This window comes from Phocoena sinus, chromosome 14 (genome assembly GCF_008692025.1).
Source record: "Phocoena sinus isolate mPhoSin1 chromosome 14, mPhoSin1.pri, whole genome shotgun sequence".
In the NCBI taxonomy this organism is placed as follows: Eukaryota; Metazoa; Chordata; class Mammalia; order Artiodactyla; family Phocoenidae; genus Phocoena; species Phocoena sinus.
Window position 1 is genome coordinate 73,913,929 of NC_045776.1, and position 17,477 is coordinate 73,931,405.

At 45.0% G+C, this 17,477-nt stretch overlaps 1 protein-coding gene across 9 annotated transcripts in view; it reads right to left on the reverse strand.

Moving 5' to 3' along the window:
* Positions 1-17,477, reverse strand: part of HECTD4 (HECT domain E3 ubiquitin protein ligase 4) — a 190,588-nt gene that overhangs the window by 22,167 nt on the left and 150,944 nt on the right. For all 9 annotated transcript variants that reach the window (XR_004353147.1, XM_032654317.1, XM_032654314.1 and 6 more), the window contains 6 exons: positions 8,514-8,695; positions 6,884-7,089; positions 6,467-6,597; positions 5,970-6,175; positions 4,172-4,351; positions 542-1,848 (listed from right to left, as the gene is read on the reverse strand). Coding sequence is in view for 8 of the 9 variants with exons in the window: in XM_032654317.1 (XP_032510208.1) it covers positions 542-1,848; positions 4,172-4,351; positions 5,970-6,175; positions 6,467-6,597; positions 6,884-7,089; positions 8,514-8,695 (2,212 nt within the window). In the remaining variant the exon portion in view is untranslated. The remainder of the gene's footprint in view (positions 1-541; positions 1,849-4,171; positions 4,352-5,969; positions 6,176-6,466; positions 6,598-6,883; positions 7,090-8,513; positions 8,696-17,477) is intronic.

Below are 17,477 nucleotides of genomic sequence, written 5' to 3' on the forward strand. Positions count from 1 at the left end.
ACACAGGGGGCAGGAAGACACAGGATGCAGGATTTCTAAACAAGGAGGCCCAGAAAACACATGGGATCTTGAAGTGGAAATGTAATCTGGCAACACGCGCAGCATCTGAAGCTCAGAATCACTCCGAACAGAATGGCAAGTCTGTTCTCTCCCTGCTCGGTGGGGGTCCCTCCTGCCAATGGCAACGGTTAAAACAACCCAAAGCCACTCAAAAAGAGGCCACTGGGGCCTGAGTTGGAAAACACTCGATGATGCCCACCCATCAGGAAAGGTCAGCCCCTGGAGCCCCTCCCACACTCTGCAATGAACTGTACTGACTTCCTGACAGACTTGCTATCACACTCAAGAGATGGGACCTCAAATACAGATAATCAACATGATTGATCACTGCTGTTTCCAAGAGCTGCCTCAGGGAGCCCGCTAAGTGCCCCAATGTCACCTATTACTTAGTCCCTTGGAAATAATATTGGAAGGCTTAAAGAGGCCTGGGGGATTCTAACCGCTCATGATTTAAGTGGTTGCCAAGGCGTGAGGTGCTTACCTCCACAACCGCAAAGCCTTTGATGGGGCGTGCTGTGAGGGGCTGGTTGTCCAGGGACGTGACTGTGTACATGGAGCCCATGTCTGACACTGAGGCCGTTTCTGCGTTGTCCAGTGGCTCCCCCAGGCTCCCAAGGCTGCCCAGGCTGCTGGTGCTGCATAGGGAAACGTCCAGGCTCTCCTGGCTGGACACTACGTGGGGCTCCAATAAGCCCGCAGGGATGGGCAGCTCTAGGCCCGAGGGCAGCGGTTCCGTGGAGACGTCGCTGACCGTCTGCAAGATGCCCTGGGAGCTGCAGATGGAGGCTTGACTGGTGGACGCAGACGCACTGATGCTCATGGCGGGGGTCGGGCTGCGGGACGTGCTGACCTCCAAGCTGTCTGTGCTGGGGAAGCCAAGGGTCTTCTCTGGCTCAGCTTTCCCATCACCGCCCTCGGCCTTGTCTTTTGGCTTCTTGGGGTCTTCGTCCTGCAGGGGGATGTAGATCTCGTCTTTGAAGACCCCGCCGTGGGCGTTGCAGGCCTTGCGGATGGCGCCTCTGACGATGCCCTCGTCCAGGTGGGTGGGGATCCCAGAGATCACCAGCAAGCGGCTATGGGCGGTGGGACCCACCAGGGCCTGGCAGGCGTCGGCGATGGCGTCGCTCGTCACACCCAGCCCCTGCGGGTCCTTCCTGGTGAGGTGCCGGAGGATGATGAGCAAGGTCAGGGCACGATGGAACCACAGCATGTCTTCGGGCTTGCCGCCCCCGATGCTCAGCACGGCGGGGTCCGAGTCCACTGAGCGCGAGGACTGGCGCTTCCCGGAGGAGGAGGCCTTTTCCCGCTTCATCTTGACTTTCTTCCTCTTGGACAGGAGGCTGGGGCTCTGCGGCGTCTGTCCTGGGGAGGACGACGAGGAGGACGACGAGTCGCTGAGGTTTGGGGCAGTCGCCGACGTCACCCCGCTGGCAGTGACACTCATGTTGGTAGGCAGGGTCACCTCGGCCACCGCCAGGCACCCTTCCATGAGCGCGTGGAAATACGTAGAGAACCTGCCCTGGTCGGTGGCCGCTACGGTCCCCGAGCCACCGCACGTGCTGCCCGAGACCCAGCTCTGCGTCTCCTCGTCGTACAGCTTGTGGAGCTCTGACTGCAGGGCCATCAGCATGGCCAGGCAGGGGTTCAGCTGGAGGGCGATGGACGAGGACAGGCCGGCAGGGTGCTTCCTCTGCTCCAGGCTGTGCACTGTGCGCAGGAGCTCTGCCAGGAGGTGGAAAACCAGCTCTTTCACGCAGGCCGCCATGTCTGTGGTCCACAGGAAGTTTCCTGAGGTGAATGACAGCAAAAAAAAAAAAAAAAAAAAATCACCTATACAGAGCTTACTATGTGCCAGGCACTGTTCTAAGGCACTTTAATGGAGGCAGCCCTCACAGCGACCGCGTGAAACAAACATTACATCCTTCATCCCCATCTCACAGATGAAGAAACGGAGGCTCAAAGAGCTGAAGGACTCACACGGCTGCCACACAGTCACACAATCTCACGGGGCAGAGCCGGGCAGGTTGGGCCCAGAGCCGGTGGCCTTCACCCCTGTGGCAGGTGACCGCATGGAGCCAGCTTCTACAGCTCTGACCCTGAAATCATTGTTTTCTTTCTCATAAAGTTATTAAGCAGGTTGGTGACAAATCATTAGCATAATGTTTCCTGAACCACGGGACGCTTACTACTGGGGGCATACGATCCAATTTTACCAGATAGCTCAGAAATACACACAGAAAAATGATTCCTTTTAAACTCCTCTTTCAGTCCTGATTTTGTCAACAAGAAAGCCTCACTCTGGGGCTAGAATATTCTTAATAGAGAATAGCCCAGAGACTCAGAGCCTTCGACAGGGAACAGTAGTTAGCCAGAATTTCTTAACAGTAACTGCTTAACTTTTTAATTTTATAAGTATCTTCTAGTTATGGCAAGGGATACGAATTTTCTGTTTAAAGTAGCAAGATAAAGTTTCTTTTAAAATTCAGTATAAGTTTAAAAAAAGGAGAAAGGAGTTCATTGCCATAAAAACAAATCAATAAATGGTGATAGGCATGACTTGTAGATGTGGCAGAAATCACATAAAGGTGGCATGAGAATGACTGAAGTCTAGGAAACACTGTCTAGAACAACCGTGGGCCACACACATCTGTGCCAAGGTCCCCTTCGTGCCAGATGCGTGTCTTCTATCCCCAGTCACATTGTGGACAGGGAGTCCCAACGGCCAGGTCTGGCTGACTTACCGAGAATCCCAATTAGGCCCAGCACCCACGAAGGAGGGGACTAGGCTGACTGGTCTCAGGGGTGATGCTGTTTTGATAATTCTAATTGGTAATTAACTCATGGCTGTCACGGGACATGGTGCTCATGCAGCCACTGACAGGGAATAAAGGCCAATGGGGTCTAAGGCCAGGCCCTCATGTGCTCCTATTTCCTTCTCTGTTGTCCTTCCTCTGCCATTGGACATTTCTGGAAGACGATGGCCTTGGAGAGAAATCTCCACCAAAATTGCAAATGGTGGCCCGAGAGCTGAGACCGGCCACATACATCTCGTTCCCCCAGCCAGTGGTTCCCTGCTCACCTCTTCCGACCCCCTGCCCAATGTGTTTTAAAGAATGTGAATTAGTTGTCAACATTTAGAAACTGGGAAATTCACATCAATATCTAGATTTCTGGCTTTTCTTGAAATAAAAAGTGACAGTATCTGGCAGGACTAGGGCCACATTCTTACACAGCAAATGAGTAGTAGGGCTCAGTGGCTGCCCCACAGGACACATGCCCTCCAGTTCCCTGGAGGTCCTGGGTCCACTTCTCTCTTGAATTCCTCTCACTTACATCATCTCCCTGACCCCTGAGGGGACCTGAGTTTGCCAACATGTTTTTCCCTCCAACACCAACATTTTGTATTTTTGAAAAAATACAAAAATATAAAAAAGTTGAACACCTTATACAGTCAACATTCGGATGCCCACCACCTAGATTCTACCATTAACGTTATTACATGTGTGACAAAGCTGTTTGTTTTATTACACATCTCTCTTTCCCTCTGTTCATCCACAGACTCATCTTAGTTTTTGATTATTTCAAAATAAGTTGCAGATATCAGTATTTTTATCCCTAACCACTTAAGCAGACATATCATTAATTAAAACTCAAGATTTAGAAAAATTTTGAAGTAAATTTATAGGCTAAGTTCACAACTCTTTAAGTTTACCATTCCAGGAGTTTGGCTACAATGCCCTCTCTCTGTAACCTTTCAGGTGCTGTGAGGTCATAATGTCTGAAGGTGAAGGGTGGTATGAAAGTGAACAATGTTACAGAATCAAAGTTACAACAATGGCATATGTTAGTGCTTTAAAGTAAAGTATGATAAAATTAATCTTATTTTCCCGGTTAGATGCCACCCCTCAAAATAATGGAAGTACCCTGCAAATCATGGATTTGGAAGTCTAGGCTACACTTTCCACTCAATTCCCCAAGCCCAACTGACAACAAGCTGACAAGAGCTGTCACCACCCAGGCCACTGTGGCCACCCCAGGCGCACCGGCCAGCTCCTTCCCCAGGCACCCGGCCAGCTCCACCAGCCTGACCCTGAGGGAAGGGAGGCCTCACCGAGCAGTTCCACCACTTGCAGGAGGACGGACGTCGGGATGGTGTCAGGCTCATCTTCAGATCTCCCTTCGCCATCCTCCGACTTCCAGGACAGCAGCTGCTCTGCGAAGGCCATCGCCAGTGGGAACTCGAGGGGCAGGGAGTGTAACACCAGCACGGCTCCGGGAGGGGGAGACACCCCTAGAAGAAGCGCCCAGAAGGAAAGCTCATGACTGGTAGCACCCGATCAAAACAAGCTTGCGATAAAGACCTGCCAGGTGTGCGCAGAGAAACAGGGCCGGAAAGCCTGTCCACTCGTGCACTGGGGGCGAGAGGAAATGTCACTCCGCCCACTCCAGACGGAGTCAGCCGCAGGCGCAGGAGGAGCGGAGGACATCCTCCAAGAAGTCCACCTGTTGGTGTGAGAATGGGACAAAGGGCAGCAGTGGGGACAGGGAAGGATAAACATCTCCCTGTCAGTCAGATACCAACCAGCCTGATGACCTGGCATGGAAATAGGAAGTCAGACTTTAAAAGATGCTTCACTGGAATGGTCCCAGCCTGGTAAAGAAATAACCAGCCCTTTGGTGCAGCTGCAATCCCATGGGAGCATCAGCTTATTTTAGATTTACAGAGTGGACCAGCAAGGGGCCCCCCAGACTTCAGGAACTACCAGAATTCTCTTTTACTGCCTTCAGTCATTGTCATGGCCTGAATCTGACCGAAGCTGCCTACGATGAGAGAAGAAAGACCCTGAGGTCTGATCCCTGTCACACCCTGCAACGCACCCCAACCCCCTCTGCAAGCACTGGTCAGACATAAGCTGGGGTACCAGGGGTCTCTGGCCGGCTCAGGAGGAACCATGTTGACTCGCCTGTACTTTGGGGTGAATGTTTATTTGGGGAATGACAGGTAAAACAGAGATCTTCTGTGTTTAATATAAATTTTAAAAAACAGTGTAGGCAAAATACAATGAAAAAATAGACCCTAATAAAAAGAGATCATAAACTTGTTTAGCATTGACCAAATACCTTAAGAAATGTCCTTTCATTCTATTCCCTAAGGATGCAATGTCTCCAGGATTGGAGCTGTGCAAGCCAAGGCCCAATTTTGGCTGAAAGTTCAAATACATCTTTATAATTGTTTCTAACAAACATGTGTCCATCTTCTCCTGTCCAACATGCCAAGGACGTGCAGTGCAAGTCTGAGACTAGGTTTCCCTTCCTCTGTGTGTTGATTCAGAAACAGAGTCAGCTGGCCCCAGTATACAAAGCAGACAGTCAGCGAGAGCTTCAGGATTTACAGAGATGGAGACCTCATCTAAATCTAAATCTAAATCTGCGGAGGCTTAACAAAGGATGCCAAGGAGACAAGACCACTTGGGCTTCCCAGCCTGGCCACCACCAGGCTTTGTTTAACATTGACACGGGGAGCAGATGATCACTGAGGCCCGTGCCCCAGGGAGCCACATTATACCTGAGAGAATTCAGTTTTAATGAGAACTTGAAGGGCAGCCAGGATTATTACAGCTAAATGATGGGACTGCTCTGTTTAGATCATTCTGAACAGCACACGCTTGCGAAAGGAAAGGAAATCCCCACTGTAGTCTGGGCAGCATCTGCCAGGTCTTCCCCTGGCAGGAAAGGGGGAACTTTTAATCCACTGTCTCTGAAATACACTGCCCCAAGCAGTCCTTTTCTTTACCCATAGGAAACTGGAACGCAGCACAGTAGAAAATCCTTTCAATTTTCACAAAGAAGGAAAGCAGAGAATGACTTCAAAGCTGTTCTTATTACCAGGAGCTAATTCAGAGACTTACCCAGTTTGATGTGGACTTTGTCTGTGGAGAGGATCACAGAAGGGTACTGGTTGGTGGTGGGAGGCGGCGTGAGTCCCGTGTTGGCCGGAGATGCATCCCGCGGGTAACAGATGGCCTCGATGAGGTTTAGCTGGCCATTTCGCTTCACTTTGTGGCCCAGCCCGTACACAAGCACCCGCGCCCACGGCGCCTTGTACAGAGAGGAGCTGAGGAGGAGGGATGCGTGTGAGCAGAGTCCAACCATGTCAACAAACACTTTGTTGTGAGGGGGTGGTGAGAACCGGGCACACGTAAGTCACCTCCATCACATTTTAGAAGGTCATTCTTTATATAGACTAATTTCCAAAACATGGAAATTAGGGAAGAACTGTAAATCATGTCCAAGTACACTCTGCATTAAAGAATAAAAGCAATGAGTATTTTCTTCTGTAAATTGCACCAGAATCTGTCTTACTTTTCTCTCCCCGTCACCATCTTCTACAGTACGGGCAACTTACTCTTTGCGGAATCCAGACTGACTTTCTTTGCAAGATACTACAACGAAAGCCGCCCCGGGGAAATTGACGTCCATGTTGACCTTGGACTCGGAAATTGGAAACTCTTCGGAGGGGAACTGCTCTGGTGCCGTCTGCAGAGACATTTAACAGGGAAAGCCACGGGTTGAACACAAGACAGCATTTCCTTTTCCCAGCTCCCAGGCAAAGGAGAGCCAATGCATACACTGTAACAGGATCAGGAGGACAAAAAAGCCCTCTGGGAGGAAGGACACCACAGACGGGACAAGGCAGGGGAGCTGCGAAGAAAAGCAGACTAGTGGGGCTTGGGGAAGAAAGTGTCATTTTCAGCCAGCCAATAAGATTTCCAATTGAAACCTGTAACCCTAGTTTAGGGACATCAGAACTTTGGACTTTTACCTGCAGGAAAGAGCAGATCTGTTTCGTCAGCTCCAACAGGCTCTCCTCACCCTGGTGCAGGGTCCGAGTGATGGCCACGTTGAGCCACTCTCTCACTGTCTGGGAGCTGCCCTGGTAGAAGAGGTCCGTGGCCGAGCAGTTCTGGGAATGGATGCAGTGCTGCAGGGACTGTGCCAGGAGGATGGAGCTGGAGCTGATGGTGCCGTCTGGGGACAGGAAAGAAAACACAAGTCAACAAGAACAGCAGCAGCCACGGGCTGTGAGATCCTGAGTAACGAGCCAGGAGCATTCTGTCCAGAAAACCAGGATGGGTTAGCTTGAACATACGTCTTGGGTAACAGATGTCACCAGTCAGATCCTGCAGGGGGTGGGGGATTCAGGAGTTCGGCGGCCTTTAACTTTTTGCTTTCTTTTAAGCTACAAAACTGTTGCCTAAAATAAAAACCTGAATTGAAGCCCAGGTCTACTAAGCAGGTAGAAGTGGAGCTGCTTGGATTCAGGGGTTCCCAGAGCCTGACCTATCGGCTGCCCTGGCCAACCTGGAGTTTCACCAAGGAACCACTGGAGTAGCTCAGAGTGGAGTTTATAAAGCAAGTGTTAGTCACTGTGGCAAAGCTTCTTCCACAAGCACGTTAAAGCTTTTCAGATCTGTTTTGGAGCCTCTAATTTCTTGGGGTGGGCCACTGGACCCCACGTGCTTAAGTGGCCTGTGGAGATGTAGTTCACACAGGCACTGGCTGGGACCCCATGGCTGTGAGAGATGTCCTTTATGCTTAGAATGCCACCTGCCCTCTCACTCCTGCTCCCATCTTAGTAGCTAGGAGGTCAAGGGAAGCAGGCTGGAGGCCAAGGTGCCAGAGGAAGACATAAGGGGCCCTTCAGTCTTCAACTGGGCTGAGGGCAGAGTCATCACTTAGTATTCACCAAGGGAGCGAACACACAGCATCAGCCCAGAGGAAGACATAAGGGGCCCTTCAGTCTTCAACTAGGCTGAGGGCAGAGTCATCACTTAGTATTCACCAAGGGAGCGAACACACAGCATCAGCCCAGAGGAAGACATAAGGGGCCCTTCAGTCTTCAACTGGGCTGAGGGCAGAGTCATCACTTAGTATTCACCAAGGGAGCGAACACACAGCATCAGCCCACGCTCCAAGGGCCCCACGTGGAGCAGATGCACACAGGCTGGCCCATTAAAACAGCTCTGCTTGAGGTCACAATGAATCAATTAGGTCTCTCTGGTGGTGTTTGATGGCAGGAACGTTTTCCTGTCTTTACACGTCAAACAGAATGTCTGTGACAACAGTACAGTGACTAGATTTCATAAATAAGACTTCATTTTCCTTGATCCACGATTAGTTTGCTTAATGAATGCTTAATAGGTTAATGACTAAATATGTCATCTAATACACTTAGGTTTTTCAAAGAGTGAGAAAGCACTGCAAAGACAGCTGCGATCTTTCGTACAGTTTATCTACACTAAGTCTAAAGGTCCTGTGCTGGGACTCCTCCCCCTGCTCACGTGGAGAACAAGGACACTAAGCACAGCTCCTGCTTGGCGCCCGGCTCACCCTCAGCGCTATTCCATCCTGGGCCTAATTTCTGCAGTGAGAGCCGCAAAGCCGAGGTTTACCTGGGAGGGGAGGAGCGAGGAGCTGATTGGACAGCAGCTGCAGGTGCTCCAGGGTAATATCCCGGATGGCAGGGATGTGGAAGAGGCGGGTAAACAGGTGAGGCAGCTTGGGGGCGAAGATGTTGAGCAGGGCCATGCGGCAGTACAGCCTGGCCAGTGCGGCCTCGCAGCGCAGCAGCTCCCTGCAAGGGAAGGGCAGGCGACAGGCACTGAGCTCTGACGGTCCAGCCTCCACACTGGGCCGGGCCACGGGCCGCTGAAGGGGAAGGACCACATCTCAGGCTTCTCTGGCCTCGTGTTCTGTGCTCCAAGTTAGACACTTGTGTTTTAAACAAAAAGCCACATTTAGTTATGTTTGATTTTTCCCAACTCAAAAACCACCGTGGAAAAACAAATGAAAATATATGTTCACATAAAGACTCACATATACGTGTGTTCATAGTAGCATACATATAGTAGCCAAAAAGTGGAAACAGCCCAAATGTCCAACAACTGAGGCACAGTAAATCCATACAATGGAATGTTATTCACAAATAAAAAGGGATGAAGCAGTGACACGTGCTACGACATGGATGAACCTGGACAGCCCTGTGCTAAGTGAAAGAAGCCAGACACAAAAGCTCACATATTATGAATCCATTTATATCGAGTGTCCAGAATTAAGCAAATCCATAGAAACAGAAATTAGATTGGCGGGGTTGAGCTAGGGGACGGGAGAAGGGGAACTGACTACTAATGGGTGTGGGGTTTCTTCTTGGGGTGATGAAAATGCTCTAAAACTGAGGGTGATGATGGTTACAGAATTTTGTGAATATACTAAAAACTGTTGGCCTGTATACTTTAAATGGGTAAATTACATGGTACGTGAATTGTATCTCTGTAAAGCTATTATAAAAATTTCAGTGTGGGCATTTTTTTTTAATGTGATCAATTTATGACGTGATTGGCATTCACCTTGAATAATAGCTCATTAGTGACTAAGCAGGTCTCATTTAGAAATGCATCTCTTGGTAAAGAATCTATTCTAGCTCATACTAAGCATAGGGGAGGCTCCCTGTATTTTATTAGCTAATCACCATAATTAAAAATTCTGCTGGTAGTAAGCACTTAATCAAGAAGACAAGTTAGAAGTAGCCCTTTTGGAATGTAAATTGGTGCAGCCACTGTGGAAAACAGCAGTGGAGGTTCCTCAGAAAACTAAAAACAGAGTTACCATATGATCTAGTAATTCCACTCCTGGGCATATATCCAGACAAAACTATAATTCAAAAAGATACATGCACCCCTCTGTTCAAAGCAGCACTATTCACAATAGCCAAGACATGGAGACAACCTAAATGGCCATTGACAGATGAACAGATAAAGAAGATGTGGTACATATATACAATGGAGTATTATCAGCAGTAAGAAAGAATGAAATAATGCCATTTGCAGCAACATGGATGCAACTAGAGATTATCATACTAAGTGAAGTCAGAAAGAGAAAGACAAATACCATATGATATCACTTATATGTGGAATCTAAAATATGACACAAATGAACCTATCTGTGAAACAGAAACAGAATCATGGACATAGAGAATAGACTGATGGTTGCCAAGGGGGAGGGGGTTGGGGGAGGGATGGATTGGGAGTTTGGGATTAGCAGATGCAAACTGGTATATATAGGATGGATAAACAACAAGGTCCTACTGTATAGCACAGGGAACTATATTCAATATCCTGTGATAAACCATAATGGAAGAGAGAATATGAAAAAGAACGTAAAATATATATATATATATATATATATATATATATATATATATATAAATAACTGAGTCACTTTGACATACAGCAGTAGTTAACATTGTAATTCAACTCTGCTTCAATAAAAAATAAGTTAAAAAAAAAAGAAGTAGCCCTTTTGTGTCTATAAAGTCTAGGTCTAAACCCACTCGTAGCCAACAGGGGTCACTTGATATTACCTACTGACCCAAATTAAAGGTAATGCTGGTCCATCATATAAAGTGAAGACAAAAAAGAAACCGGCTAAGATGGTGCATGTTAGGTGGTTTCTTTCTCGGCTCCACCAGTTTGTAATATTCTTGCGCCAGAATTTAAAACAAACCAACTCCACCTGCTTCTTCCCTCCTCAGAAGTTTGTCTGTTGACAGTACTAGCACAGCTCACGAGGACCAGGGCAGCAAAACAGATGAGGTCTGACTATGAAAGCTGAAAGCCCTACAGACTCCCCCCAGCTCTCTCCTCAGACTGCAAAGCCTCAAGTTGCCAGGATGAAGCTGGAGTGAGATTATTTTTGGTCGACTCTGCAGACTGTTAACGTCCCTGAAGTCTCTGCTGAGGAGCCCCCCACCGACTCTTCATTCTCTAAAGTCCTCTCTCAAACCCACGTGAGGACTTTAGGCAGAGTACACCTCTGATGAAAATCCGTACTATGACCAGAAATTCCATCATTGTATTGATCAAACAAATCTATGGCATATTTCATATTTCTCCCAATACCGAGATCACCACATTAATACTGATTGTAAATGTCCTACATCTGCAGACTGATTGTAACCTTGCGAAGCACTTTCTTGCCTTTTCTCTAAGTTGCTAGTCAACAGTCAATAGGTTTCATCTATCACAGAAATTTCCCAAAAATATGACTGAAAGTCTTATTAAAGAAGTTTTTAAAAACTTTAAGAGTACCATATTGATATTCAAGCATATATGTTTGGGGATCCTTTTCAACAAATATGTGGAGTCTACAGTGTGAGCCAGGGCCCAGATTAAGCACTGGGAGCTCTAGCAAAGAATCAGACAAGGTATCTGCTTTTAGGAAGCTTATGTTCTAGAGGGAGGAGACACACAATAAACAAATTAAAAAAAAAAAAAGCAAAAATATCAGGTTCTGGAAGGGAAGTATTGATAAAATACAGTGTTATGACAATGTGCTCCTGTGGGCTTACGTTTACATGGTGAGGCAAGGCTTTTTTGGAAAGGTGACATATACATTGCGATCTGAATGACAAGGAAGAGACAGCCGATCCACCAGAGGGCAGACAGCAGAAGCAAGAAGAACTACAATCCTGCAGCCTGTGGAACAAAAACCACATTCACAGAAAGACAGACAAAATGAAAAGGCAGAGGGCTATGTACCAGATGAAGGAACAAGATAAAACCCCAGAAAAACAACTAAATGAAGTGGAGACAGGCAACCTTCAGAATAATGATAGTGAAGATGATCCAGGACCTCGGAAAAAGAAAGGAGGCAAAGATCGAGAAGATGCAAGAAATGTTTAACAAAGTCCTAGAAGAATGAAAGAACAAACAGAGATGAACAATACAATAACTGAAATGAAAACTACACTAGAAGGAATCAACAACAGAATAACTGAGGCAGAAGAACGGATAAGTGACCTGGAAGACAGAATGGTGGAATTCACTGCTGCAGAACAGAATAAAGAAAAAAGAATGAAAAGAAATGAAGACAGCCTAAGAGACCTCTGGGACAACATTAACTGCAACAACATTCGCATTATAGGGGTCCCAGAAGGAGAAGAGAGAGAGAAGGGACCCAAGAAAATATTTGAAGAGATTATAGTCGAAAACTTCCCTAACATGGGAAAGGAAACAGCCACCCAAGTCCAGGAAGCGCAGAGAGTCCCATACAGGATAAACCCAAGGAGAAACATGCTGAGACACATAGTAATCAAACTGGCAAAAATTAAAGACAAAGAAAAATTATTGAAAGCAGCAAGGGAAAAGCAACAAATAACATACAAGGGAACTCACATAAGGTTAACAGAGTTTCTCAGCAGAAACTCTACAAGCCGGAAGGAAGTGGCGTGATATACTTAAAGTGATGAAAGGGAAGAACCTACCACCAAGATTACTCTACCCGGCAAGGATATCATTCAGATTCGATGGAGAAATCAAAAGCTTTACAGAGCAAAAGCTAAGAGAATTCAGCACCACCAAACCAGCTCTACAACAAATGCTAAAGGAACTTCTCTAAGTGGGAAACACAAGAGAAGAAAAGGACCTACAAAAACAAACCCAAAACAATTAAGGAAATGGTAATAGGAACATACACATTGACATTACCTTAAATCTGAATGGATTAAATGCTCCAACCAAAAGACACAGGCTTGCTGAATGGATACAAAAACAAGACCCATATATATGCTGTCTACAAGAGACCCACTTCAGACCTAGGGACACATTCAGACTGAAAGTCAGGGGATGGAAAAAGATATTCCATGCAAATGGAAATCAAAAGAAAGCTGGAGTAGCAATACTCATATCAGATAAAATAGACTTTAAAATAAAGAATGTTACAAGAGACAAAGAAGGACACTACATAATGATCAAGGGATCAATCCAAGAAGAAGATATAACAATTATAAATATATATGCACCCAACATAGGTGCACCTCAATACATAAGGCAGCTGCTAACAGCTATAAAAGAGGAAATCGACAGTAACACAATAATAGTGGGAGACTTTAACACCTCACTTACACCAACGGACAGATCATCCAAACAGAAAATTAATAAGGAAACACAAGCTTTAAATGACACAACAGACCAGATAGATCTAATTGATATTTATAGGACATTCCATCCAAAAACAGCAGATTACACATTCTTCTCAAGTGCTCACGGAACATTCTCCAGGATAGATCACATCTTGGGTCACAAATCAAGCCTCAGTGAATTTAAGAAAATTAAAATCATATCAAGCCTCTTTTCTGACCACAACACTATGAGATTAGAAATCAATTACAGGGAAAAAAACGTAAAAAACACAAACACATGGAGGCTAAAAAATATGTTACTAAATAACCAAGAGATCACTGAAGAAATCAAAGAGGAGGGGCTTCCCTGGTGGCGCAGTGGTTGAGAGTCTGCCTGCCGATGCAGGGGACACGGGTTCGTGCCCCAGTCCGGGAAGATCCCACATGCCGTGGAGCAGCTGGGCCCGTGAGTCATGGCCACTGAGCCTGCACGTCCGGAGCCTGTGCTCTGCAACGGGAGAGGCCACAACAGTGAGAGGCCCATGTACCGCAAAAAAAAAAAAAAAAAATCAAAGAGGAAATCAAAAAATACCTAGAGACAAATGACAATGAAAACATGACGATCCAAAAACTATGGGATGCAGCAAAAGCAGCTCTAAGAGGGAAGTTTATAGCTATAAAAGCCTACCTCAAGAAACAAGAAAAATCTCAAATAAACAATCTAACCTTACAAAGGAACTAGAGAAAGAAGAACAAACAAAACCCAAAGTTAGCAGAAGGAAAGAAATCATAAAGATCAGAGCAGAAATAAATGAAATAGAAACAAAGAAAACAACAGCAAAGATCAATAAAACTAAAAGCTGGTTCTTTGAGAACATAAACAAAATTGATAAACCATTAGCCAGACTCATCAAGTAAAAAGAGGGAGAGGACTCAAATCAATAAAATTAGAAATGAAAAAGGAGAAGTTACAACAGACACCGGAGAAATACAAAGCATCCTAAGAGACTACTACAAGCAACTCTATGGCAATAAAATGGACAACCTGGAAGACATGGACAAATTCTTAGAAAGGTATAACCTTCCAAGACTGAACCAGGGAAAAATAGAAAATATGAACAGACCAATCACAAGTAATGAAATTGAAACTGTGATTAAAAATCTTCCAACAAACAAAAGTCCAGGACCAGATGGCTTCACAGGTGACTTCTATCAAACATTTAGAGAAGAGATAACACCCATCCTTCTCAAACTCTTCCAAAAAATTGCAGAGGAAGGAACACTCCCAAACTCATTCTATGAGGCCACCCATCACCCTGATACCAAAATCAGACAAAGATAATACAAAAAAAGAAAATTACAGACCAATATCACTGATGAATATAGATGCAAAAATCCTCAACAAAATATTAGCAAACAGAATCCAACAACACATTAAAAGGATCATGCACCATGATCAAGCGGGATTTATCCCAGGGATGCAAGGATTCTTCAATATATGCAAATTAATCAATGTGATACACCATTTTAACAAATTGAATAAAAGCCATATGATCATCTCAATAGATGCAGAAAAACCTTTTGACAAAATTCAACACCTATTTATGACAAAAACTCTCCAGAAAGTGGGCATAGAGGGAACCTACCTCAACATAATAACGTCCATATATGACAAACCCACAGCAAACATCATTCTCAATGGTGAAAAACTGAAACCGTTTCCTCTAAGATCAGGAACGAGACAAGGATGTCCACTCTCGCCACTATTATTCAACATAGTTTTGGAAGTCCTAGTCACGGCAATCAGAGAAGAAAAAGAAATAAAAGGAATCCAAATTGGAAAAGAAGAAGTAAAACTGTCACTGTTTGCAGATGACATGATACTATATATAGAGAATCCTAAAGATGCCACCAGAAAACTACTACAGCTAATCAATGAATCTGGTAAAGTTGCAGGATGCAAAATTAATGCACAGAAATCTCATGCATTCCTATACACTAATGATGAAAAATCTGAAAGAGAAATTAAGGAAACAATTCCATTTACCATTACAACAAAAAGAATAAAATACCTAGGAATAAACCTACCTAGGGAGACAAAAGACCTGTATACAGAAAACTATAAGACACTGTTGAACGAAATTAAAGATGATACCAACGGATGGAGAGATATACCATGTTCTTGGATTGGAAGAATCAATATTGTGAAGATGACTATACTACCCAAAGCAATCTACAGATTCAATGCAATCCCTATCAAATTACCAATGGCATTTTTTACAGAACTAGAACAAAAAATCTTGAAGTTTGCATGGAGACACAAAAGACCCTGAATAGCCAAAGCTATTGGCAAAGACACCTACAGTCTTGAGGGAAAAAAAAAGGAGCTGGAGGAATCAGACTCCCTGACTTCAGACTATACTACAAAGCTACAATAATCAAGACAATATGGTACTGACACAAAAACAGAAATATAGATCAATGGAACAGGATAGAAAGCCCAGAGATAAACCCACACACCTATGGTCAACTAATCTATGACAAAGGAGGCAAGGATATACAATGGAGAAAAGACAGTCTCTTCCGTAAGTGGTGCTGGGAAAACTGGACAGCTACATGTAAAAGAATGAAATTAGAACACTCCCTAACACCATACACAAAAATAAACTCAAAATGGATTAGACACCCTAAATGTAAGACCGGACACATAAAACTCTTAGAGGAAAACACAGGAAAAACACTCGTTGACATAAATCACAGCAAGATCTTTTTTGGCCCACTTCCTAGAGTAATGGAGATAAAAACAAAAATAAACAAATGGGACCTAATGAAACTTAAAAGCTCTTGCAAAGCAAAGGAAACCACAAACAAGATGAAAAGACAATCCTCAGAATGGGACAAAATATTTGCAAATGAAGCAACTGACAAAGGATTAATCTCCAAAATATATAAACAGCTCATGCAGCTCAATATTAAAAAAACAAACAACCCAATCAAAAAATGGGCAGAAGACCTAAATAGACATTTCTCTAAAGAGGACATACAGATGGTCAAGAAGTGCATGAAAAGCTCCTCAACATCACTAATTATTAGAGAAATGCAGATCAAAACTACAATGAGGTATCACCTCACACCAGTTAGAATGGGCATCATCAGAAAATATACGAACAACAAACGCTGGAGAGGGTGTGGAGAAAATGGAATCCTCTTGCACTGTTGGTGGGAATGTAAATTGATACGGCCACTATGGAGAACAGTATGAAGGTTCCTTAAAAAACTAAAAATAGAATTACCATATGACCCAGCAATCCCACTACTGGGCATATACCCAGAGAAAACCACAATTCAAAAAGACACATGCACCCCAATGTTCACTGCAGCACTATTTACAATAGCCAGGTCATGGAAGCAGCCTAAATACCCACCGACAGATAAATGGATAAAGCAGTTGTGGTACATATATACAATGGAATATTACTCAGCCATAAAAAGGAACGAAATCGGGTCATTTGTAGAGACGTGGATGAATCTAGAGACTGTCAAAAAGAGTGCAGTAAGTCAGAAAGAGAAAAACAAATATCGCATATTAACGCATATATGTGGAAACTAGAAAAATGGTACAGATGAACCAGTTTGCAGGGCAGAAACTGAGACAAAGATGTAGAAAACAAACGTATGGACACCAAGCGGGGAAAGCAGTGGGGGTTGGGGGTGGTGGCGTGATGAACTGGGCGATTGGGATTGAGATGCATACACTGACGTGTATAAAACGGATGACTAATAAGAACCTGCTGTATAAAAAATAAATAAAATATAATTTAAAATAAAAATGAATGAGACAGCCATGCAAAGTTCTGGGCAAAGCATTGCAGGCAGAGGGAACAGCATATACAGAGACACTGAGGAGGAAACAAGCTTGGTGTGTGAGAGAAACTGCGGAAGGAGAGTACACTGGGAGAAGCAGATAGACTCTGAGGCTCGGGGAGGGTTTGGCGAGCCAGGTTAAGGGTTTGAATTCTACTCCATGGGAAGTGGAACGCCATGGGAACGTTTGAATTAGAGGAGAGAGATGAATGATCTGATCTGTGTTTCTAAAAGATCACTCGGCTGCTGTGGAGAGAAGGGAGAGCTGAAGCCTAGAGCAGTGTGGTGGAGGCGGAGATGGAGAGAGGCAGCCTGGGATGTACTTTGGAGGAAGAGTCAATGGGACCTGCCGATTGGTTACGTGAGGCAGTGAGGACAAAGGGTGACTTGGGCACCCCTCACAGACGTGGAAAGACCGGTGGAGGAGAAGGCCTGAATTCCACCTCACATGCGACATTTTAGGCACCTATTAGATTAGCCTTGTCCATGTAAGAGCTGATTTCGGTTAACTTGTTTTCAGCTCAGTTCTAAAAACCTGACAAAAGTAGTATTAGCCATATATATATATGTGTGTGTGTGTGTGTGTGTGTGTGTG